Here is a 23,936-nt window from a genome sequence, read left to right on the forward strand (position 1 = left end):
TATGCGGGAACGCCTACAGAGTGGCAAAAAACTACTTTCTGATTGCATTGAACGACATAAAAATCACTTGATTTGACACTCGATTAGCATTTTATGCATGCACACCCTCTATACAATAGGGTTTAAGTTGTTACATTTATCCAGACAGTCAGATTCAGTGGTGGAAAGTAAGTACATTTACTTACTGTATTGAACTTCTACTTGTATTTCTACATTGCAGTATTGATACTTTTACTTAAATGAAAAATGTGAGTACTTTTTCCACCACTAATGCATGGGCCACACAGGGCCACATTCTAAGACACACAATAACAGTTTGTTTGTTTTTGTCACTAAAACTCAAACAGGTGACTTAACCGCTTAAGCCCCAATTTTGCCCTCACTCCTATTTCTTTCTTCATTTTTTTATCAGTTTTGAAAATGTTCAGATGGTGGCGTTTATTTCTTTATTCGTTTATATTTTGCTTCTCAGTCTGGCTATCATCCTGTTTGAGCTGGATTTCCAAACACCATGCAATTATGTCAGGAAGTGACTCGAATAAAATAACTAATCTGCATAACGGAACGAATCAGTCAGGCTAGAAAAATGTTGGGAAATTGTGAAAAACAAATCTCTCTCTCTCTATATATCTCTCCATATATATATATATATATATATATATATATATATATATATATATATCTTGCAGAAATTATGAATTTTGGGGTAAAATGTGGAAAAACACATACAATAAAAACATTGGGGATTTCTTTTATTGGGGGGGGGGTATAATCACATGACCAAAATAGGGACACTATAGGTTTAAAGTGGTTAAAATCTTATGGGCATAATGTGTGTGTTCGTGTGTATTTTTATAATATTGTTTATTATTGATCATAGTGTGTCATAATATTTGGTGTGTGCATGCGTGCGTGCGTGCGTGTGATGGGAGGGGGGAGGGGGAGCTGTCAGTAAGGGAAATGCCAAAACTGTTTGAACAAACGATGAAATGGAAAGACAATTAAAATGTGTGTTTCACAGCTTTAAACACAATGCTTCAGACTCGAATTAGTAATTACTGACCCGTGTGTGGCCTTAACACTGTCAGGCAGAAACCATATCCTTCTATTGTCTCCAACAGGCCGATTCCGAAGGCATGGGGAGAGAGTTTTGCACTGTGTGTGTGTGTGTGTGTGTGTGTGTGTGTGTGTGTGTGTGTGTGTGTGTGTGTGTGTGTGTGTGTGTGTGTGTGTGTGTGGCAGACACTATAAATGTGTTCTCTTGTACAGTCGTACCGAGCAGATCTACAGGCATATTTTTCCATATTATTATGAATGAATCACCTTAAAAGCCCTTCAGTGCTCTGCTAAGATGCACCTTATCTTTGTGTCATAACTCTCATGGTCTATAAACCTGATTTATACTACTTTACTGAACTGAGCGTGAATTGTTTATTTTTGCCAAAAGACATTCCTAAAGCCCAGCTTGGAGCCCAGTGCGGGTCTCTAAGTACTAGGTACTTATTCCAGGTAGTTTTATTTTACTTGTGTAATTAAAACATTTCTATACCTCATTCGACTCCATCTCAGAGGCACATTTCTCCACTACAATTATTTGAAAACTTTAGTTAATGCTTTGCACATTGTGTGGGCTTGATGGCAGACATTATGAAGGAGGCCTCCTTCATAATAAATGTGTTCTCTTGTACCGTCGTACCGAGCAGATCTACAGGAATATTATATTTTATTATGAATTAATCACCTTAAAAGCCCTTCAGGTTGGCAGAGGAAGTGTAGCGCCCAGGATTACATTAGATAATTGGCACTGGGTGAAAACACACACACACACACACACACACACACACACACACACACACACACACACAATGGCCCTGCATCACAACACGTGAGCTTTTAGATTGGCTATTTTTGGATAACTAAGGTAATCAAGGCTTGAGTGGTTAACGTATGTTTTGTAATAATCTAAATGTGCAAAGCTAGTTAATAATTGTAGTGGAGAAATGTGCCTCTGAGATGCGGAGTATGAGGAAAGTATGAATTTTTTAAATTACACAAGTAAAATAAAAGTACCTGGAATAAGTACCTAGTATACTAGACCTGCACTGCATGGGCATTGGGCTCCCAGGGCTTTAGGAATGTCTTTTGGCAAAAATAAACAATTCACGCTGTGAATTCCCTCCTCGATGTTGTAAGATGATAAGAGCGCCCCTCCCTTTGTATTATTATTACTCTTAAAAAACTGTGTGTGTGTGTGTGTGTGTGTGTGTGTGTGTGTGTGTGTGTGTGTGTGTGTGTGTGTGTGTGTGTGTGTGTGTGCTTCAACATTATGGGGTTGCTACAGTACTGTTGCTTATGTAACAAAATGCAAAAAAGAGAATGCCAGAGAGAGAGAGAATGCCAGAGAGAGAGAGAGAGAGAGACGCGTATGGTATTCTCATTAATCAAATTCAGACATATCCTCCACTGTTGAATCATCCTCCCACACTGATCGGAAGACTTCCTAACACAAGATATAGAAAAAAAACAAATTGTTCCAGTTTTGGCTTTGGAGGAACATTTCCCCACATTTTGAGGAACGTCCGTGGCCTGCAGGCACAGATAAGGTAGTCTACTGGAGTGAAGAACAGAGACCGCAAGCACAAGGTATTTATATTTTACAATAATCTGAATCAGCAGTATTGTCACACCACTGGTTTACAGGCAGTGGTGTGTACTATAGTTTTCAGGAAAGTGGAAGTATAGGCTAGAGATAGAAAGATAGAAAAGATTAGGCATTTGTAGAATGAATCGGCCTCAACGTTTCTTCCAACAGGCTCGTGGGATAACGGTTGGTATGTTCATTAGTGTGACATTGATAAAGGAACAAATTGGATGGACACAGGTGGAACACATACCAGGAGGCCATCTGGGATTCGCTGTGTAACTGGGATTATTCACATTTTTGGAAAGGGTTCATTTTTTAACCTTTGATATATTCAACAATTGTCGGCTGAACACCAGAACAGCTGCCCCCAGTAAAACCAGTGTCCCACTGGGAGCCACCCCGTAAAAACCAGTGTCCTACTAGCAGCCACTGGGAGCCACCTCGTAAAACCAGTGTCCTACTAGCAGCCACCCAAAGCACTCAGTGCCTATACTGAAGCAGGCTGGGTTTAGGATGATTAAGATTAGGGCTGCAAGAGTTCAATCAATGACTTAATCAATTATAAGAAAATAAATAAAACAAGCATTTTGTAAGCATGTCTTGTTTTAATTTTAGTATCAAATGACAATAAATAAGTACATGACCTTGATCCAGTTTTAATTTTGACAGCCAATTCTGATTTAGTCTTATGTATCTATCTGGTTGTAGTTGTGGCTTTACAGGTAGGCTACCAGACAGACAGACAGAGTGTGACAACACCTAAGGATAACCTCTACTCATCACTGTGAAGACCGTTCCGTTCCACCGACGCCAATGCCACCGTAGTAAGAAGACCGTGGATAATAATAACACAAATATTTTAACAATAAAGTAATAAACACATTGGAATTTGGAACCCATTGCCAGGACGGATACAAATGCACAGACAGAACAAGATGCGGTGACATGCCGACCGGAGGACAGCACAGCGGAGCCATCTTACTGTGTCTGTCCGTCTGCCTGTGTGTCCTGGACATGCCCAGACAGACACATGGACAGCAGTCAGTGGGGAATTGTCTCATGGGCTCGGAGGAGACGTCCGAACTGGCACGACAATTCAGGGAGCAAATCAAAGTCAAGGTACAGTAGGGCTGCTTTTTAGTGTCATTCTGGATTATTATTGTTTTTTTTAACAAATAGGCCTACTGTATTGAGCAATAAGGGTTCCATTTGTGAAAATAATAAATAAGATGGGGCCAATTTCTTACTTACTTTTTATACACCTCAAGTCAAAATGAACTAATGAGGCGTTGTTTCATATGACACAAAAGGACCAAATCAAATGATCAGTTCATCAAGTAAGATGAGTTAGTTACTTATGTGGAAATGTATACACAGAGTGGGAACCCAGAAGGCAGACAATTCACCCCATAGTGGAGATGGAGTGATACCAATACCATAGTGATACATGGATATTGAATATTCCCTTGTTTAAAACATTTGACTCCAATGTAAACTAAATTAAATAAGAAGGTTGACTCAGGCTTTCTTTTTTTACGTTTTTGATTCTGGGAAGTTATGCAAATGTGGGTATATTTTCCTATATAATGCCTAATTTGCATATTTAAATGTACAATTTCAGAGAACTTGTAATACAATAAATCAATGTCTTCATGTAAGTGATCAACTAGGGAAGTTTCATGCCGATATCTATTTCTTAAAATATTTCATCCTATTCATCTATAGCCAGGTGATTTATATGAAAAGGCTACAGGGTTATCATACATACATTTACTTACATATATTGACCCTATAAACAATTTAATATAGGTATGGCTTTGACCATGGACTAATTTTGTAATCATAGCCCAATTTTGGGGCTCTGGCTCTAATAAGTCAAAGTAGCCTTCGTGTACGCTGCCCCTGCAGCTTGCAAACACATCTGTGGTTTATGAGTTTGTGGATCGGCTATTTTCTGTATTTTAGCACTCTGAACATTGTGAAAACATTAAATAGGGCTTAAGCATTTCAACATTTTATGTTGCAGAAGTAAATAAAAGGTGGCAAGAGTGACAATGTGTGTCTTTGCCAATAATTAAATATTTGCTGACGCTGCTGTTAGGAGACCAATGCAAAGCTGTATAAAGAATAATATTTAACTAACTCACAGTATAATCACTCTGAAGCCTACTGATGATCCAGGTTCAAAGAGAATGTTTCAAATATGCCCCTGTTAAGATTGGTCACATATTAACTTAAAGTCTCAGGAATGTGACTGAAATAAAGTAAATAAGTAATTGATAGCAATTGATACACTAGGCTGGGAACATGACCAATCTTCCCGTATGAATTTCATCTGCTCTGGCATTGCCTCATTTAGCTTTACATGCCGAAGATAGCTGACACCTGAACATGAGTTCTCATCGTGTCGCAGCGTGTAATCCGTGTATAGCCTTTCGTAGTCAGACAACTATTCCACAATCTCAAATCGTTGCTGTCGGGGGAGGAAACCTCCCAACTCTATTTTTTAGGGGGGTTTTCTACTCAGTCTGTGTCTCATAGGATGGCTGTGGCCAGTTCAGAAATCTGTCCACCAGTAACATCATCGTTGATCGGCAGATTAAAAAACAAACAAAAAATAAACAAGATTTTTATATCGTGAGAAAGATGGCTTCAATTTTCACATTGCAACTTTTCAAGAAAAGAAAGCCTGCCGTTTCTATTAGCTTGGATTCCAAATCGATGACGTCACTGTTTTCTGAACTGCCCACAGCCCTCCTATGAGACACAGACTGAGTAGGAAAAAAGGGTGCTATTTTAACATGATCATTAGCGAGGACCAATTATATGAAGAGAAGTTGAAAAGTGGTCTTTTAATTTCCTGAAATTTTTATATTTTTAATTTCCTGAAAAATGGAGTTAGGTGGTTTCTTTCTTCCCGGCAGCAGATAAATCAAATGCAAGAGTCTGGGAGTCTGGGATTACACCTCTCGAAACCCAAGGCTGGAAGCCATCGTCTGTTCATCACTTCTGTGCGCAAAAATATATCTTAAGGTAGGCTAAGTACTGGTACTGTTTGGTTAAAACAAAAGGTTTTTTGTTAAAAGGCTAATTCACTATATTCTGATAGTAATCATTGCTATAGGAGACTCATGTTACTGAACAGTCTGCTCATATCTTTGTGTCATCAATTACAATTCCACTTGTTTAATCTGAATCCTGACTGCGTTCTCCATCCTGTTTGGATTAAATTGGTATCCCGACCTGAAAATGTATTTTCTGTTTAATAAAAATCTGGAGAGACGGAGACTCCTGAACATACACTCCATAGCAATGAGTACTATCACAATAGTCAAGAGCTTTTAAACACTTATTTTAACCAAAGGAAATCACTTGCCCCAAGTTAAATACATTTACATAAAAATAAACTATTTTAGATAAGAAGACCCCAACCTTCACTTAATGCGGCCTGCAGGTTAATAGCCAAATAGACCTACTGATATTGAATTCAACTGTTACAATTGCAAACATGCACGCCCACTTTAGTATAGGCCTACATTAGTAGCATAATGACTAGTATTACTATCTTGTCTTTTTTTGTCCAATGTATACTGTATTTAAGTTCATACAGTTAACTACCGGTAAGTATCACTAGAAGTAGTACAGAAGATGCATTTGAATTACATTTTATTTTCAACTTTTCAGGATTCCAATTTAAAAAAAAGAACAAGAATTCAGGAATCTAATTCAGAAGTAGCAAAAATAGCAAGATCAAAATGTGTCGCAGTGCGACGTGTTTTGAGCTTGTAGATCGACAATTTGTGTTACTTTTGTGTGACATAGAATGACAACATAATAAAGTAAAACACAGAGATAAGAGGTTTCTGCCCGACACTATGCAATGTGGACCTCTGGAGTGAGTGTGGAAATAGTGGCCCTCTCCATCATCCAACCATGCTCCAGACTGTATGACGGAAGCATTTGAAATTTGGGGGAGGCAACAGTTCGGCTCACTAGATCTGCTATCAGCAAAGAGATTTGATGTAGAGGGGAAAAATTAGGTAACCTCCCTGTATTCCATTTACAGTACACCATGCAAAACAAATTCAAAGAAATGATATGTATTTGGATTGGAATTGCTTACCAGCACGAAGTATCCTTTCATTCACAATAGCTTTACTCATGACATGGACTACACTAACAATAATTAAAGTCAATAATCAAAGTAGCTATTCTTCTATAAAATAATTTGTAAAGTGATATACTGTAATGTGAAGTAACACCTGTGTAAGTGAACGCACCGAATTCCCTCCTCGATGTTGTAAGATGATAAGAGCGCCCCTCCCTTTGTATTATTATTACTCTTAAAAAACTGTGTGTGTGTGTGTGTGTGTGTGTGTGTGTGTGTGTGTGTGTGTGTGTGTGTGTGTGTGTGTGTGTGCGCGTGTGTGCGTGCGTGCGTGCATGTCTGTGTGTCTTTCTCATCAGAGTCAGACGTACGGGTTTGACTCCACACTTTACACCCCTACGCTGCTCAACTATCACGTATGTGTTTACAACATATTGTCATTTGTCACTTTATGTTTTCTACACGAGTGGTTTTCAGCCATTTTCATCAATTATTTATTCTGCATTTGAGCCACTGACCACCATTTGATGAGATTTAGCCTCTCTAATCCTAACCCTAACCCTAAAACTTTAAACTTAGAATATGTTTTTTTGCTGGATAAGATTTTATCCACAGTTTCATGGTCGCTCCATCGTTTTATAGTATTCTGTGAGAAGGGAGAAGACAGGCAGAGTGAGATATAGAGCAGGGAAAGGGAAATGGTAATGATCCATTAACTTAGGCAGGGAAGGTACACACCTGGGAGATAATGGATTAAAATGACCACGCCTGCCTTGGTTGCCTATACCAATGATGTCAATCGTTGGTAAGTTTCTGAACTGTCCATGGCCCTCCTCTGAGACACTCATTAGACAAAGAGTGAGTTGACAGAAATAATGCCATCTAATAATGGATTAGAGGACCAATTATATGAAGCTATGGTCGAAAATGAGTGAAGTGGTGCTTTAAGACGTAACTGACAATACATGTTGGGTTTCTGGCTCTGTATAGGTAAAGTGTCTTGAGGCAACTTCTTGTGATTTGGCACTAAAATAACATTTAATTTAAATGCAATAAAATAAATTAAAGGTTGAAATACGGAAAGTTTCTGCCTGACAACAATAATATTAATGCTATTATGACTATTATGTTTTCTCCAGCAGAAATGTCCCAGCTCCACAATCAGCTGCTTTGCTGCAGAAGCTAAAGTACTCAGATGGGAATGGGAATGCTACACATCACCACCCGTACCCAGAGCTCCCCACCGAACCCCTGCCTATCGCTTGGCCTATCGCCTAGCCATTCTAGAGAAGATGGTCAATGAGGTGAGGGAGAGATGATTGGATGCATGCATACACACACACACACACACACACACACACACACACACACACACACACACACACACACACACACACACACACACACACACACAGTCACACAGTCACACACAAACGCACTTCCAAAAGTAGAGAACATGTGTTTGATTCCATGAATGCAGCAGCAGCTGCTCAGTGCTGTTATGGTGAGTCAGCCCCTGGGCATTTCTGAAGCAGCTGGCTAATTTGCTATATAGCTAATTAAATAATGGCTAATAATAAGTAAATAACAAGGAGGCTAAACATAGATTAGGAGTTATGAACTGCATGGTAAATATATGAAGTGAACCTTAATGTCATCCACATGTGCATTTCAACAACGACTAATCATTGATCATTCTTTTTTATGTCCTTTGTTCCCCTTCTGGAATTGTATCCAGCTGCTGAATGCACTTTGTCATTTATTCAAACTAGTTTTGTGGTAATTTTGTGGTCACTGCTACAAATCTTAATAACTGTCAACCTGCCTGGCCTCCCTACTTCATTTATTCATTTTTGTCATCATTGGTGAATTTCCTATTGTATAGTGTTCCTATTGTGGGGGTGAACATTAGGACTAAAGAGCTGGTCTACAGCACAAGCTCACAACGCCGTCGCAAACGTGACATTTTCAACCCTAAACCTCAGTCTTAACCGGCCACGTAGGTCGCTAACCCTAACCTCAGTCTTAACCGGTAGGTCGGACTAACGGGATGTCGGACTTATGGGCAGTCCCCGGGCACGGGGGCTGGAGTGGACAGTGTTAATGGGATGGTGAATGCCAGAATGATTGATTTGTGATCCTGCAAAGGGGTGTTGATCAGTTCAATGTGATCTGGATGTCTTGATCTGGGTGATGATTAACTGGATGTCTTTTTTTTTTATGGATTCATGTACATTGTATTTATTTGTGATTTGAAGATGATTGTTTCTTTTTCTTTTTTTTGTATAATTTTTATCCCATGATTTTGTAACCCATTTTTCACCCCTGTGTCAATTATCTAATGTAATCCTGGGCTCTACACACCCTCCGCCAACCTAGTCCCCATATATGGGGGACAAGGGGAGAGCAACAGACTTGAACTCATGCTTCCTTCATGCCTGAGTGTCCAAGTTGCTCCTTTACACCTGACAGGGGGGAGTTTCCCTGGTTGGACATAGCGCGTGGAAGGAACACATTATTCCAACCAGTTCCTTTCCCCTCCATCAGGCGCCCCGGCTGGTCAGGGGGAGGCAGTTTAGAGACCAGGATTACTGTATGTTTTTTGTGAGGGTACCTACCCTAGGGGACACAGGGAGATGCCTGGGTATGGGCACTGATGACGCAGAGGAGAAAACACGCCACCAGCACCCACAGCGTCCCGAGTGGGAATCGAACCCAGGACCTTCTAGCTGTGAGGCGACAGCACTACCAACTGTGCCACCGTGCCCCCAGATGATTGTTTCTATTCTGTAAATGACTTTTTGAGAGATTGACAAGAGGTAGTGTAGTAGTGACTCTTTCTCTCTCTCTCTCTGTCTCTAAGTCTCCCTCTCAGACTGTAGAAGCAGGGTGTCCACAGTGTGAGTTCTACGTGAAGAGATCAGCGGAGATGTTCCTTGATGCCCTGCTGGACGTTTTGTACAGCATCAACTCCCAGAGATGTCGTCGCTGAACTTAACCGGGCCCCTAAGGGGGCCCCATGCATGGACACTCAGATGACTTGGTCCCTCCGTGTGGCCCCTGAACACTCGGGTGGCCCCTGGGTCTTTGTCTACCAATTTAGATGCACTCTATTCCTCAGGCTAAAATGTCGTCTTTGCACACTTTTTTTTCTGGAGACCCCCTGGAACCCCCTCAAGGATGCCAGGGGGTCCTCAGACCAACCCCCCTTCGAGAAGCAGTAGAATTAACGGCTGTGTTCAATGATAACATGAATATAATTTGTGCAACAATAATAATAAAAATGTGTCAGTGTGTTTACAAACAGACAGGTATCAGTGTCATGAACAGTGTGAATTCTGCTTCTACATTTGATGGAAAGAGTGGACCGTTATCAGGCATTTCTCCTGTGTAATGATGCCCTCTAGTGGACTGTATTCATCACTGCATGGATGTTGGATGGCTCGTTTGTTTTTCATTAGTTGAAGCAAGGTTGTAGTCCTTGACAATGACAACATGTGTCAGACACGTGTGCATGTGGGTATGATGTGGATCCATCATGGAGAAGTCTTTTATTTTGTGCTATGAAATTATTTTGAATAATGATTGAGTTCTTTTGTAAATAATGTATAATTGTGATTTTTGAAAATATTTTGAAAAACTATAGAATTCAGGAAAAATGGCCTTGTGACCCACCGATGGGTCCCGAGACTCCCGACCCACTGAGAAACACTGTATTAGAGGGTCTGTGTTCAGAGCTACAATAGAAAAAGCAGCACCAAATGTCTGGTGTACACTGCCAATACTGGTTCAAGAAGTTTATTTTGTTAACCCATTCAGGCCTGACGTCGAAATAAAAAAAACTTTCTGAAAATATACCTATTCAAAGATTTGTGCCGCATTTTTACGATTTTTCAAAAATAGCAGACCTACAAGTTCTACAAGCTATGAGCTTGTAGATCTATTTTCCAATAGCTAACGTATAACAAAATGGGTTAAAGTGTAATGTCACTTATTTTGCTTTCACACTGAAAAACTAAATTATGAACCGAGAGAAAATTGAACATGTCTTATAAAATTAAACAAATTGCCTGTAAATGAGCTTATAATGGCAATATGTATACAAGTTAGAAAAAAAAGAAATCTTGATGAAAAACAAAAACAGGTATGTTTAAAGAACATTGGTAGTAAAAGTATATCCATAAAAAAGAGGGATGTCATTAAGGGAGTAAGGGAGGTGGTCAAATGGAGTTGTTTTGTAAAAACTGTAAAAACTGTTAAATGCCCGGATGCAAACTGTAACCCAGATGAAACCATAGAGAACCTGCTAGTGGACTGTCAGAGGTCTAGAGATGTATGGGGGAAAATGCCACAGATCGGTTTTAACGTTATACTTATAATGCAGTATTGTATGGAGTCTTTGATGAAAAACATGTCTGCTATGGAACAAGACTTTTATTGGGCTGTGGTTTGCACTGTGGTCAATAAGATCTGGAACACCAGGAGTGATCAGGAGGGCCATCTCTGGAGAGGTGGTCTTCATACAAATAGTAACTGAACTGAAAAGACAGAGAACCCTGGACTCAAGACAGAAAAACTGATACCAATACTCTGTGTGTGTATTGTAATTCCTTACTACTGTACTGCCAAACTCAATGTAATATGAGTGCCATGAATAATTTAAATAAAGCATATTTAAAAAGGAAAGCAGGACATGGGTTTAAAATGTATTTCGAAACTTAATTGTATTAAATATTGTAGGGTGGCATTTTGTATTGCCGCTATGTTTTGTATGTTATTTTTTATTCCTCAGGTACCCACACTTTCTCTCCATAATAAGGACACACGCTCTTACACCAAATGGTAGGGCTGTAACGATTACAAATATAATTTATGATTAATTGTCACACATAATTGGGTGCTTGAACATGTATGAACTCACGCATCACTAACATGTCCTACACATACAAGACAAAGGAAGTGTCCCTCTCTCACAGAGAGAGAGAGAGAGAGAGAGAAGGATGAGGCTACATGCTTGGCAGGACTTAAGAAAAGCCCTACATTGACAGAGGTGTTGACACAAGCCAGCGTCATATGAACCAACCAGAGAGAGAGCGAGAGCAAGAAAAGAAAGAAAGAAAGAAATAATTATGGCCACGGCGGGCCATGAGGAATTGACCAGTACATAGAGATAAGTTTTGCAGTCAAGCCAGTCATTAAACAATAGCCGTCACAACACACAATCTTCAACACACCCACAACACAGCAGCCGCACACTTAGTAACACTAACTAACTATCTACTAACTGTAGTGTAGATGAACATCAGTCTTCATTTTGAAATGATGTGAAAGCCCAAAACCTCTAGCTTGAACTTAAAAGGCTAATTGAAGTGGCCAAGATCCACATGATAATACTATTCTGTTACAACAACTCAGTTTGTTCAGTGGCAAACACAACACAACACAGACTGCAGCATCCACCCAATCCCAGAGCAGACACAACACAGACTGCAGCATCCACCCAATCCCAGAGCAGACACAACACAGACTGCAGCATCCACCCAATCCCAGAGCAGACACAACACAGACTGCAGCATCCACCCAATCCCAGAGCAGACACAACACAGACTGCAGCGTCCAATCCCAGAGCAGAAACACAACACAACACAGACTGCAGCATCCAATCCCAGAGGCACAAACAGTCACTGACTGAACATGTTTCATTAATTGTCACCCAATCATTGCGTCCTAAAATGACAGCAACAGCTTGAAGTGTACACACAGCTTAATTTGCTTACAACACAAGCAGCAGCAGCAAAGATGGGGAAAAGGGTTCGTACCTTGATTGAGCTGTCTTCTACTTCAGTTGTAGAAGAAGGGATGGCGGCCAGCAGGGTCAAAGTTTGGAACCCACCAATGGATAGAGAGAGATAGAGCAGTCCTCTTTTAGTTGGTCCTCAGATGAGCCCTCCAGCGGGGTCTCCAGTCCTCTCCATCCTCCATACATCCCGACTGTGGCGACTGTGGCTCAGGAGGTAGAGCAGGTCCTTGGGCAAAATTGCTCCAGATGTGCAGGTTGGTACCTTGCATGGCTTCTGCCGCAATCAGTGTATGAATGTGTGTGTGTGTGTGTGTGTGTGTGTGTGTGTGTGTGTGTGTGTGTGTGTGTGTGTGTGTGTGTGTGTGTGTGTGTGTGTGTGTGTGTGTGTGTGTGTGTGTGTGTGAATGTAATGCATATGTAAAGCGCCTTGGATAAAGGCGCTATATAAATGGCACCGTTTACCATTTAATCCCAGTGTCAATAGCACCGACCAGCCTCATTCTCCTCCTCCTGGAGGCCATCTTCTCTCACCCACCGTCGGTATCACTCCATACAGATGCATGTTGGTAACGTGTTCATCCTGGTTGATGTTTAGCACTGCACGTAGCATTCTGGTCTGGTGTAGCACAGTGGGGCCAGGGACGGTAGAGCAGGCTTCAGGGTCCAGCATTCACAGCTATATAGGAGAGCGGACATCATGAATGGTAAATGGTGCATTTATATAGCGCCTTTATCCAAGGCGCCTTACATAGATTGTGCATTACATTCACCCATTTACACATACATTCATACACAGATGGCGGCGGAAACCATGCAAGGCACCAACCTGCACATCAGGAGCCATTGGGGGTTCATAAATCATAAATAATAATAACTTGAATTTATATTACACCTTAAAAAACACACTTTACATCAACAAAAACATGCTATTTTTTCATGAATATACTATAGTAGAGTATTTTTTTTTACATTGTATGGTTTTATTACTGTAAATTGTTTGACATTGACTTATAATAATAATTATAGTTGAATCTACTTGTTCAGTTATTGTTATTTTAGTATTTAAAAAGAAACATTTGCACATAGCTTGTAGAAATGCCTATTCTCATACTTTAGTGTGACAGTCTTGTATGAAGAAGTATAGGGCATTAAGCCATTTTGGGGTGTTATACTTTAAAATAGCAGATCTACAAGCTCATAGCGCGCTATAAACTTGTAGGTCTGCTATTTTTGAAAAAAATAGTGAAAATTTGCCTCAAATCTTTGAATATATATTCTTTCAGAGTTTCAGTTCAAATCTTTGCTTCTGGGGGGTCCCTGGAACAACATATTTTCAATGGGGGTCGTGGCATATTACATATCATTTTTGGGGTCCTTGACATGAAATATTGAGAACCACTGATATAGAAATATGCGTTTTTTCAGAAAAAAATATATTTTTTTAAATTTCAGGCCTAAATAGGGGATATGATATTTCTGCTTAACAGCAAACAAACACAATATTATTCACTTCACAGGCACAGCACACAAACAATGCTTTATATCCTGACTAGTTCTTTCATTTTACTTTTTGTAAATATAATTAGTGACATGACATTACACACAAACAAACAATTCACCTCTATTAACCATGAATGCTAAAGCAGCTAATTAACAGTAGCTAGGTAAGCTAACGCACCTGGTCTCTTGGGGAATGGACTGCCTTTTTTTCCAAGGACGATAATTAAACTTCTCCTCCTGCTGTCACCGTCATGTCTCTGGGCAGTTTCCACTGACAACACTGACAACTCTCCTCATCTTCCATGAGGTGGAAGTTGGTACGTTTAAACTTGTTTATTTCACTGTTTTACTAACAATAACAAACACGAAGGAGTTTGAGTCAAACAAACACTGTGTGGGGGGGGGGGAGGGGGCGGGATAACCAAAGCCCTTTAAAGTGCCCGCGCGTGAAGCCTGCTTAGGGAGTGTCTGCCAATAACTTGCATCACAGAATAGAGTGAGCGTTCTTATTACGTTTTTAACTCAAATCTATGCTTCTGGGCCGGGGGTCCCTGGAACAACATATTTTCAGATGGGGGTCGGTGGCCAATTACATATATTTTTTGGGGTTCCTTGACATGAAAATGTTTGAGAACCACTGACATAGAAACATAGGGTTTTTCAGAAAACTGTCATGATTTAGAAGACATTTTGTAGAATCGTTCTCACGTCTAAATGGGTTAAGACATTTAGGACTGAGGCTGCCGATTCTACAAGATGTCTTCTAAATCCTGACACTGGTGCTCAAACTATATAGTTCATGTCAAGGACCCCCAAAAAATGTAAAAATTATCCGCCGACCCCCATCTCAAAATATGTTGTTCCTGATCTGCAGGGACCCTCTTCACCCCAGAAGCAAAGATTTGAGTTAAAAACGTTCGCTGTGAAAGAATATAAAATTCAAAGATTTGTGGCACATATATTCACAGATTTTATTTTATTTTTCAAAAATAGCTAAAGTTGACCTTCTGGTGTACCCATACGCCTTCCTCCATCTCCAGTATGTCTGTTCCCAGTATTGTTTACCTCCCATTGTTGCCGTCGTTCTGTCGTTTTTGTCTCGCTATATACCTGTATTTTATTCCCTTGTCTTTCTGTTTTGTTTTTTTGTTTGTGAATACTTGTAAATGTATGTGAAGTTGTTTGTGTGTATGAGTGTATCATTTATATATCCTGTGAAAGTATGCAGCTGAGGTTGTGAAAAAAAAGAAAAGAAAACAAAATCAGTTGTTAGAAAAATGTATACCTGTAATTCTGTGAAGTTGCCTAAACTGAAATAAAAACAAAGTTAAAAAAAAATAGCTAAAGTTAAAGTTTAAATAAAGTTAAAATAATTGGTTAAAGTGGTTAAGAGCTATAAAGGTGACACAGATGCGTTCCAGGTCTCAATGGGTTAAGAGATAAACTTCTTGAACCAGCAAGTGTCGGTGTGCGGGTCTCTCCTCCTTCCTTAAAACGTTTGCTGTTCTGCCAGGACCGATACACACCTGCTATAAAATTGAACCGGGTGTGCGGAAGTCATCTCTCGAATACTTAAAGATCACAATTGTGTGAAGTCAGTGTCAAAGTTCAGTAAAACGTCCATAGACTTGGCCGCCACTATGTCATAGTGTACCGTGGCACCCACTACATAGTAAAAGGTCCATAGACTTGGCTGCCACATGGCGTCACAGGGGGCCCGGGGTACACAAAGCCACAAGTTGGAGCTTCTAGCTCCAGCTTTTAGTGTATGTTATGTGCTAACACAAACTTCGTCCTACACAAGTAGTACTGAATCCCATTGACAATTCGCGTGACACAAACATTGAAAGGAATGTGATTACGCAAATTCTGATTGGCCGAATGAGATAATGTATGATGATAAGAGCACCCCTCACTTCACACGTGTGTAATTTTTTCACAAGGTAAATAATGAATAATAAATATGGAGACATACATCATAGATGACTGATATCACAATTCACAAAGTGATATCACGAGTGTGAGCTCCACAATGGAGCCACATCGTTTCCCCGTGAATCCCATGTTTCACTGTTCCATCCATATCGTCATGATGGGCTTCGTATCACCATATCCCATCTCATAAAAGCAGTGGTGGAAAGTAACTAATTATTACACTTGCTTCAGTTAAGTGCTGCTGTGATGTTGTTTAAACTCTATAGTCCGGTTCTGATCTGCAATGTGTAACACATGGTTACACTCCAGATTGTAATGAGTAGTTTCATTACAATCCTAATATTTCCGGATCTTTTATTGTCGTTACCAAAAATGCTCTACAATGTGGTGTTACTTTCACTTAATTACTATACATTCCACCAGATGGATTTCCCACTCAACTAATAATAAAGAATAAACTGAAAAAAAACCATCAAAGAAGCAATGAGAACAGTTTATGTAGTCACATAATCTTGCCTTTATAAACAGCGATCCATGGAGTAGATCACACCGTCACATTGCAAAAGTCTAGATTAAATAAAGTTTCACTGTAAACAAAATGTTTGCAGCTCTGCTCACAGCTTTGCTACAGTTGCAAGCATCACCTCCAGCTGAATTCTTCCAGGACAACAAGGGGCACAAATCCCCTTCCTAACAAAGGCAACCTCTAGGTGGCATAGCTGCATTTTCAGTGCCTTTTGCAGGACAGTCTAAATACATGTTATTACAAAGACAGAAACAGTCCTTTCACACATGCTGTTTGCAACTTCAATAATGTCCGCCAATGCTCAGCATCTTATGCAAACATAATTTACAGTGTTAAAAACTGCATCTCTATAGATCAGTGGTTCCCTTTTTAATTTCTCAAAAGGCCCTCGACAGGCTCTGAAGGGGCCCCTGAGAGATCCACAACAACACAGTACTCCTGGCCCATGCTTTACTGGCTGACAGTCAATTATTTATATCCACGTCTGATATAGAAAAGAACTCCCCAACAAGACCAATGCCGTTATCAGATAAAAGTTAAGGTGCCTTCAGTTTTGGATGAGCGTCTATGTGAACACTATTGGCCGTGTTCAGGGGAGGGAAGCCGGGCGGGCGGGGAGGGTCTGAGGGTGATATTTGACTCCTGCAGGCTGGAGCAGTGCTTGTCAGCAGGGAATGTTGAGGAGAACCCACTGATAGGTGAGTCACTCAGGACACAACAGCAGTGGCCATCAATTGGCTTAAAATTAATAGGGGTAAACAAATATTGGCAAGTCTAAATTTAACCACTTAAAGGACAATTTTTGTATACATATTCATAAATAAACAATCTACAAGGCAGTTGCTCAGCAGTGCTAGATGCTGATGCTAGATCAGCTATATTCAGTGAATGCTCCCTCCCCCTTGAACAGGGAAGCTAGGTTTCAAGTTGGTTAACAACACTAATAGAGGTCTACCTTTTCATACACATGATATAGCCAAATAAATTAAAATGTCTTCATTTTGTGTTTTTTACATGTTTTCACCTACATTTCCCAAAATAGAGGGTATGCGCGTGACATCATCATCAAACCCGGAAGTTATGCAGGAATGCATACTGAGTGGTAAAAAATACTTTCTGGCCTTGACAACCCATGCATCCAAACAGAAAAGTCCAATCTGGTTGAAGCGTTCGTTAAACAATGTTAAAGTCACTCTTCATGTTGCTTTGCCACTCACTTTAAGCATGCGCATACCCTCTATAGGAATGCAAGGATACAAAAATATAACAGCATGAGGATTTCAGTCAGATAGCCATAGCCTGTCCCCATTTCTTCTGTTTATTGTTATATTATGGTGGTTAATGATGCCCTCCATTCAGATAAGCATCAGGGCAGGCTCATTATGTTGTTGTCAGAGGTTGCATCGTCATCATGTCCTCAGCTCTGCGGCTTGTCATCGTCGTCCCTGTTGGGCCCCATGAAGTCCACGCCGTCCACGGGGATGTCCTTGTCGCGGATGGCCTGCCGCACGCAGTGCTGGTATTTCTTGAAGGTGTCGGTGCACGGGTCCCCCCCACGGTCCCCCTTCAGGAACTTCTCGGCGAACCAGCGGTTGAAGCACTGGTCGTACTCCCGCTTCAGCTCGGTGCAGCCCTCTCCCACGCTGTTCATCACGGAAACAAAAATGTCCCCCGAAACAACAAATGTTGTTTAAACAACGGAGATATCCCCCAAACAAAAGAAAATGTCGTTTAGACGAAGGACAATGTTCCAAAAACAGAGAATATGACGTAAATGACTTAAATACTGTTTAATTCCCAAGTCCTCCGCGTGACACGGCACTACTATGACTGTTTATCTTCCTTACCAGTACATACATACAAATGATCGTGTCGACGTTGCCGAATATAGCAGATCTATAAGCCCACAATACGTCACCAACGCAACGTGTTTTGGGCTAAGGTTTTGGGCTTATATGTCTGCTATTTTTTCTTCCTAACTTCCTTCCTTCCTTGCTCCTCCTCCAACTCTCCTTGAAACGTGCGTTCTGATTGGTGTACCCGGCGAGACGTCACTGACAAACACATGTGACGTTTGCGGGGCTGGCCCATGGTGGGGGGTGGGGGGGGGGGCTGGCCAGCAGCGAGAACGGTAACGGCTGGTACTACTTGGAAGCGGAAAGCCTGGTGAGGCGAGGTTACTTGGAAGCGGGTGTTAAATACCATAGACAATTTAGACATGCAGCATAAGGCCAGCACTGCCAGCAGCCACGCGTACATACACCATACACGCGGCGCACGCATGGACGCATCCATATATAACCAGTAAGACGCGCAAACGTGGGAAGCGAACGCAGCTGAGACCCTGCAGATCATGTCTGTCTGTCTGTCTGTCTGTCTGTCTGTGTGTCTGTCCCGCTGTTACTGTATGTGGACCTGGCCCCTTTTGTGCCCATATATGGAGCTGAGTGATTGCTGATGCAACACACTCCATATTTGGACGTATAGCGGGACAGACAGACACACACACAGACAGACAGACAGACAGACACGATCTGCTAGGTCTCATAGTAAGTGCTCAGTGCATTCGCAATCATTCACCACCATGTGATGTGACCAATTTTCACATCAAGTAGTAATAGGCTAATCAATAGGTAATGAGGGCAGGCTAGTCAACTAGGTCTACGTACATAGCCTACAGTACATCCTCCTGGTCTCTCTTGTTTCTTTTCACAATACAAGTAACCATCCATACCCATACATCACTTACGTCAGTGGGAATGAGGAGTGTGTAGCCTACCTAATTATTATGATGAAACATGAATTAACTTTGTGACTGTCATTTATGTAAATAATTTATTGATTTTGGAGAAATACTAGGTACAATAATCTCACAAAAGAAGGGGGTTGCCGGTTGCAATTAAAGATAATGTCCAGCAGAGGGTATTGGTGGAGTTGATGGAGTTGGTTGGGTGTAGCTATTAGCAAGGAGAACCTTGTAATTATGGCTGCTTCAAATGTGAATTTCCAATTAATTACAATTAGCCAGTCTTTTTTTATACAATTACACAGTTAAATAATAATAATAATAACAACAATTTTAACGTCTTATATAGCTCTTTTCTAGGTCCACTCAAAGTTGCTTTACAGGACCAAAATAAAAACAACTTGGATGAATTTGGATGAGTTTATCCAAGCTGGGTATACTACAGTATACAGTATTGTCGTAAAAATGGATGTTAGAAAAGCAAAGCAAGCAACCCTCAATTAGTCCGAATGCAGCAGATTTTTGGACATGAGCAAGAGTCATTAGTTCATGATGGGCTGGAGTGACCATGTGTGGTATTGCACAGCCTCAGGGACCCCACTTTGGGAACCAGTGGTTTTCTATTTGACTCCCTGGTATATGAGCTCAGCCATGCCATCCCTGATGCCTCGGCTATACTCCAGGCAGGCGCGGTGGACCCTCCATTCGTACAGGCCGCTCTTGCGTACGTGTCGCAGGAAGTTGGGAGCCCCAGGGAACAACACGTTGTCAGCCAGGATCATGGAGCCTTTCCCCAGCAGACCAGAACCCTCCAGCAGCTAAAAACACAAAGAAGGTCTATAATAATATAGCCTACATTGGAGATTTATTTCTACCAGCTCACATTCTGTATAATGAGTACTTTTACTTTAGGCAGGTAGCGTATTGTATTTTGATGCCAATTATTTTGTATTTTTATTCTATTCAAATGAATACAGGCCTTAAAGCACCACTTCACCCATTTTCAACCTATTTTCATGTAATTGAGATAATCTGTAGTCAAGATTTCAAACTTTGTGTTCTGTTTTTATAAATGCACGATCCATGGTTTCTGTTTCAGCATGCAAACTTGCATGGAAGAGAAAAACTGTAGTTTCTATTAGTTTTGAATCCCCATGATGACACTGGTATGTTTGGTCCACAGCCCACCAATGAGACATTGGGTAGACCGAAATTGTGCCACGGTGAGCATTTTAGTGAGGACCAGTTATGATATAAAAATGGATGAAGTGCTCCTTTAAGTAAAATACCTGAGAACTTCTTCCATGACCACCACTGGATGGGAAGGTTCCTTGTCTTATGCTTTACCTGTAGACCAGAAGGTTCCTTGTTGTCTTACCTGTAGATCCGGCTTGTAGCATTTCTTCCAGTGGTCCATGAAGATAAAGTCCAACGTCTCCACACCGTATTCAGAGCGCAGCTGAGGAATGACCTCATCCGAGGGCTTCACAATCAACTCCACCTGGACACAAACAGGTCAGTAACTATTTACTATTTGGTACAACCAATGGTAAGCAGGGTCAACATATTCTCACACCTGTTGCATCAACCAGGACCATGCGTCACGCGTCACCTGTTTGACGCAGAAGACACAGCGACAGCGTCAGCCGTTGATGTGATGGGAGAACTTAAATGGTGATGAGTCGCCAGAAGCAGCATCACTCGGTGGTGCCTCACAGGGCTCAAGCATACTTGACACGCCTGTCTTGTTTTAATCTGAGTCCTCAAAATATTGTGACTTTGGTCCGAGTGAGAACTGCGCGTCCCAGGGGATCCCGTCTCGTCAGGCGGCTGACGCATCACGGTGGGATGTTGCCCCAGCTTACTACAGTTCAACTTGAGAGTGACAATGTGTGGACAGTGCAGCAATTGGGGACCAACTCCAGTAGTAATGCCAGCCAGTAACTTGCTCAAGGGCATTGGCAGATGTATGTATGTATGTACTCTGTATTTTTGTGTGGGAGGGAACCGTAGCAAACCCCCCATGTTTTGTTCTTGCTTACTGTAAGTCACTCTGGAGTACTTGCGCGCTCTGCTTGCGCAAGTAACTACTGCACAACGTGTGTGTGTGTGTGTGTGTGTGTGTGTGTGTGTGTGTGTGTGTGTGTGTGTGTGTGTGTGTGTGCGCGTGTGTGCGTGTGTGCGTGTCAGTGTGTGTGCGTATGTGTGTGCGTGTGTGCATGCGTGCGTGTGTGTGCGTGTCAGTGTGTGTGTGTGTGTGTGTGTGTGTGTGTGTGTGTGTGTGTGTGTGTGTGTGTGTGTGTGTGTGTGTGTCCGTCCTCTCACCATGTCATCATCAAAGCCCGCCAGGCGTATGACCTTCTCGGCTATGGTGGCGTTGCCCTGGTCCATCTCCAAGCTGTAGATCTTGGCACCGGGTGGCAGTGCCCGGGCGATGCGCACCGTGCTGTACCCGCAGTGGGCACCCAGCTCCAGCACTGTCATTGGACTGCGCTCCAACAGCAGTCTGTCCAGGATCTTACCTAGAGAAACCAACATTTTAAGGATTTATTTATGTCATAAGCGCATGGTAAATGTCTTCATAATACATAATACAATATATCACTCAGACTCGGTACTTTATGGGTATAAGTAACAGTGTCTCTTCTCCAGACCAATTATGGCAGAGACAGCACAGTACTTTGCCTCCTTTTTGGGCATCCCAAGTTGTTGAAACCCTCTAACAACCAGTCTGTGCCGATGTCCTAGGTACCTAGGAACTAAGCTACCAAATATAAAAACAAATAGTCTGCACCTATAGCCCAGCTCTGAGATGGTTTGTTGAAGTGGTTGGTATTTAATGACCTTGGTCATAAGCTAGGCAATAGTCAAAGGCTTAACATAGAACCTAGGGAACATAGGTACGCTCCCTAGGTGCATGCCATCTCTAATACAGACATTTTTCTGAACTTTTCATCAACCACTACAACATCGGTGTATTAGGCCTACCGGTAGGTGTCAAAGATGTAAAGATGTCTGGGTTATAACAGAGATGAAGATGGATGGAATCTGACACTTGTCACTGAGGTACATTGTCACTGAGGTTGCGTGATATTTTGTCCTGCAATGCGTTCCACTAAACACCCCTTTGTGTGCATAGCAGCCATTCAAGACTGTGTTTCAGTGAGCTGTTGTGGTGTGGTGCAAGCAATGAGGGACCTGAGTGGAGGGGAACCAGATGGAAAGTTTGACGCCATTGACAATAAAGAGAATTTAATGTTTGTTTTGTCACCATTACATCACCTAATCATAGCAACATGAGTTAATACGGGTGTGATTTTTTTAAATGTCTATGACTAAGAATAGAGGCGTTCATTGGTTAATCCTCACCTTTTTTGGGCCCGATGGTGCTGATGTACTCCACCTTGCTGCACCACTCATCGAAGGCGTTCAGGATGGACTCGGGGTCTCCGGGCGTGGCCTCGGTCAGGATGTACTGGAAGGCGCGTTCCTCGCGGCTCAGCCCGGACTTACAGTCCTTCCATATCCGCACCAGAACCGCCCAGTAGAACAGTGCAAAGTAGTGGCGGTAGCGGATGAGCAGAGTCAGCAGCAGAGGCAGGAATGCCAGGGCGATGGCAGGAGACACCATCCTGATGTGTGTGAGCAAAGCTACATCATTTAGCATGAATCAGTTATTCTAGGACCCTCAGTTTGACATGCATTAGGCCACGGCCCCCCATTTGTTACCCCCGATCTACACAGTTAAATCCAGTGTTCAGACCTGCAAGGGTCACAGCAAGGGTCCATTTGATTTCATTTGACACACTAAACGCAGGGTCTACAACAGGGGGTCCAGGACCCTTTGGGGATCGTTTTATCGAGTTATAAATTTTGTGTGATAGGCTTTGTATCAGCTCTGCAAGCGGATCAATCAATGATTGATGAACACTGCATGGTCCTGCACTCTCACAGTCTACAATATGTAGGCTAATAGCTATTTAATAGCTGTATATGTACTGTAGCTGTATACAAGTGGAAAGACTATACAAATATTTAAATTGATCTGATGAATCATGCATGACAATACAAGAAATTGTATTGTCACATCTTGATTCATGTAAACGCAATTTGAAATACAACTCTATAGAGACTACATTTTATTTATCTTATTCTATGTGATCGTTCAAGAGCTGTGTGATGTGATTGGTTAGCTGATTTGCTCATCTACATATGACGTACATTTTCCCTTCATTGTCAATGGCATTTAATGTTTGTGTTGCCTCACATTTACATCATATTTGAGGCACATATGACCTAAATTGTCAATGGCAAATATGAGACGTGAGGGGACAAAAGCTGTATAGGAGGGGCAAGCGCCCCTCAAAAAGGAACCGGCATTGTGTATTCTAAAAGCATAGTCCCTAATACAAACTACTGTGTATAACACTTCCTTTAAAAACACACAAACTCACCTGTTACACAGCGGGTTTGGCGAACGCAGAACAGCAGCACATTAAGAGCACAACGGCGGTGGCACTTCAGTGGCGAGTGAGCTTTAAAACAGTTGTGTCACTCTGACTGTGTTCATTGGAACACAGGGGAGGTAAATGAGCCGACCGTTTAAATAATTCATACATAGCCCCGCAGCCAGTGAATTTATTCAAACATGAGGCATTGGTCCCAAATAAAACTATA

General features: G+C 41.5%; 3 protein-coding genes across 3 annotated transcripts; 1 reads left to right on the plus strand and 2 right to left on the minus strand.

Moving 5' to 3' along the window:
- The first annotated feature begins 2,563 nt into the window (after positions 1-2,563).
- il15l (interleukin 15, like) lies at positions 2,564-10,263 on the plus strand. The gene is made up of 5 exons (XM_080772768.1): positions 2,564-2,643; positions 3,353-3,763; positions 7,112-7,168; positions 7,892-8,056; positions 9,616-10,263. Exons 2-5 carry the CDS (start codon positions 3,590-3,592, stop codon positions 9,742-9,744), a joined length of 525 nt encoding a protein of 174 aa, XP_080628894.1. The 5' UTR covers positions 2,564-2,643; positions 3,353-3,589; the 3' UTR covers positions 9,745-10,263.
- Positions 10,264-17,081: 6,818 nt separating this feature from the next.
- On the minus strand, positions 17,082-18,396 carry triap1 (TP53 regulated inhibitor of apoptosis 1). Its single transcript, XM_080772013.1, has one exon. It carries the CDS (start codon positions 18,162-18,164, stop codon positions 17,931-17,933), a length of 234 nt encoding a protein of 77 aa, XP_080628139.1. The 5' UTR covers positions 18,165-18,396; the 3' UTR covers positions 17,082-17,930.
- A 1,483-nt stretch (positions 18,397-19,879) lies between these two features.
- tomt (transmembrane O-methyltransferase) lies at positions 19,880-22,890 on the minus strand (the record flags this gene model as incomplete). Its single annotated transcript, XM_080771415.1, has 4 exons — positions 19,880-20,077; positions 20,638-20,760; positions 21,585-21,781; positions 22,629-22,890. 4 exons carry the CDS (start codon positions 22,888-22,890, stop codon positions 19,880-19,882), a joined length of 780 nt encoding a protein of 259 aa, XP_080627541.1.
- Positions 22,891-23,936: the final 1,046 nt, after the last annotated feature.

This window comes from Protomyctophum bolini, assembly GCF_963924005.1.
Source record: "Protomyctophum bolini genome assembly, chromosome: 9".
NCBI classification, from domain to species: Eukaryota; Metazoa; Chordata; class Actinopteri; order Myctophiformes; family Myctophidae; genus Protomyctophum; species Protomyctophum bolini.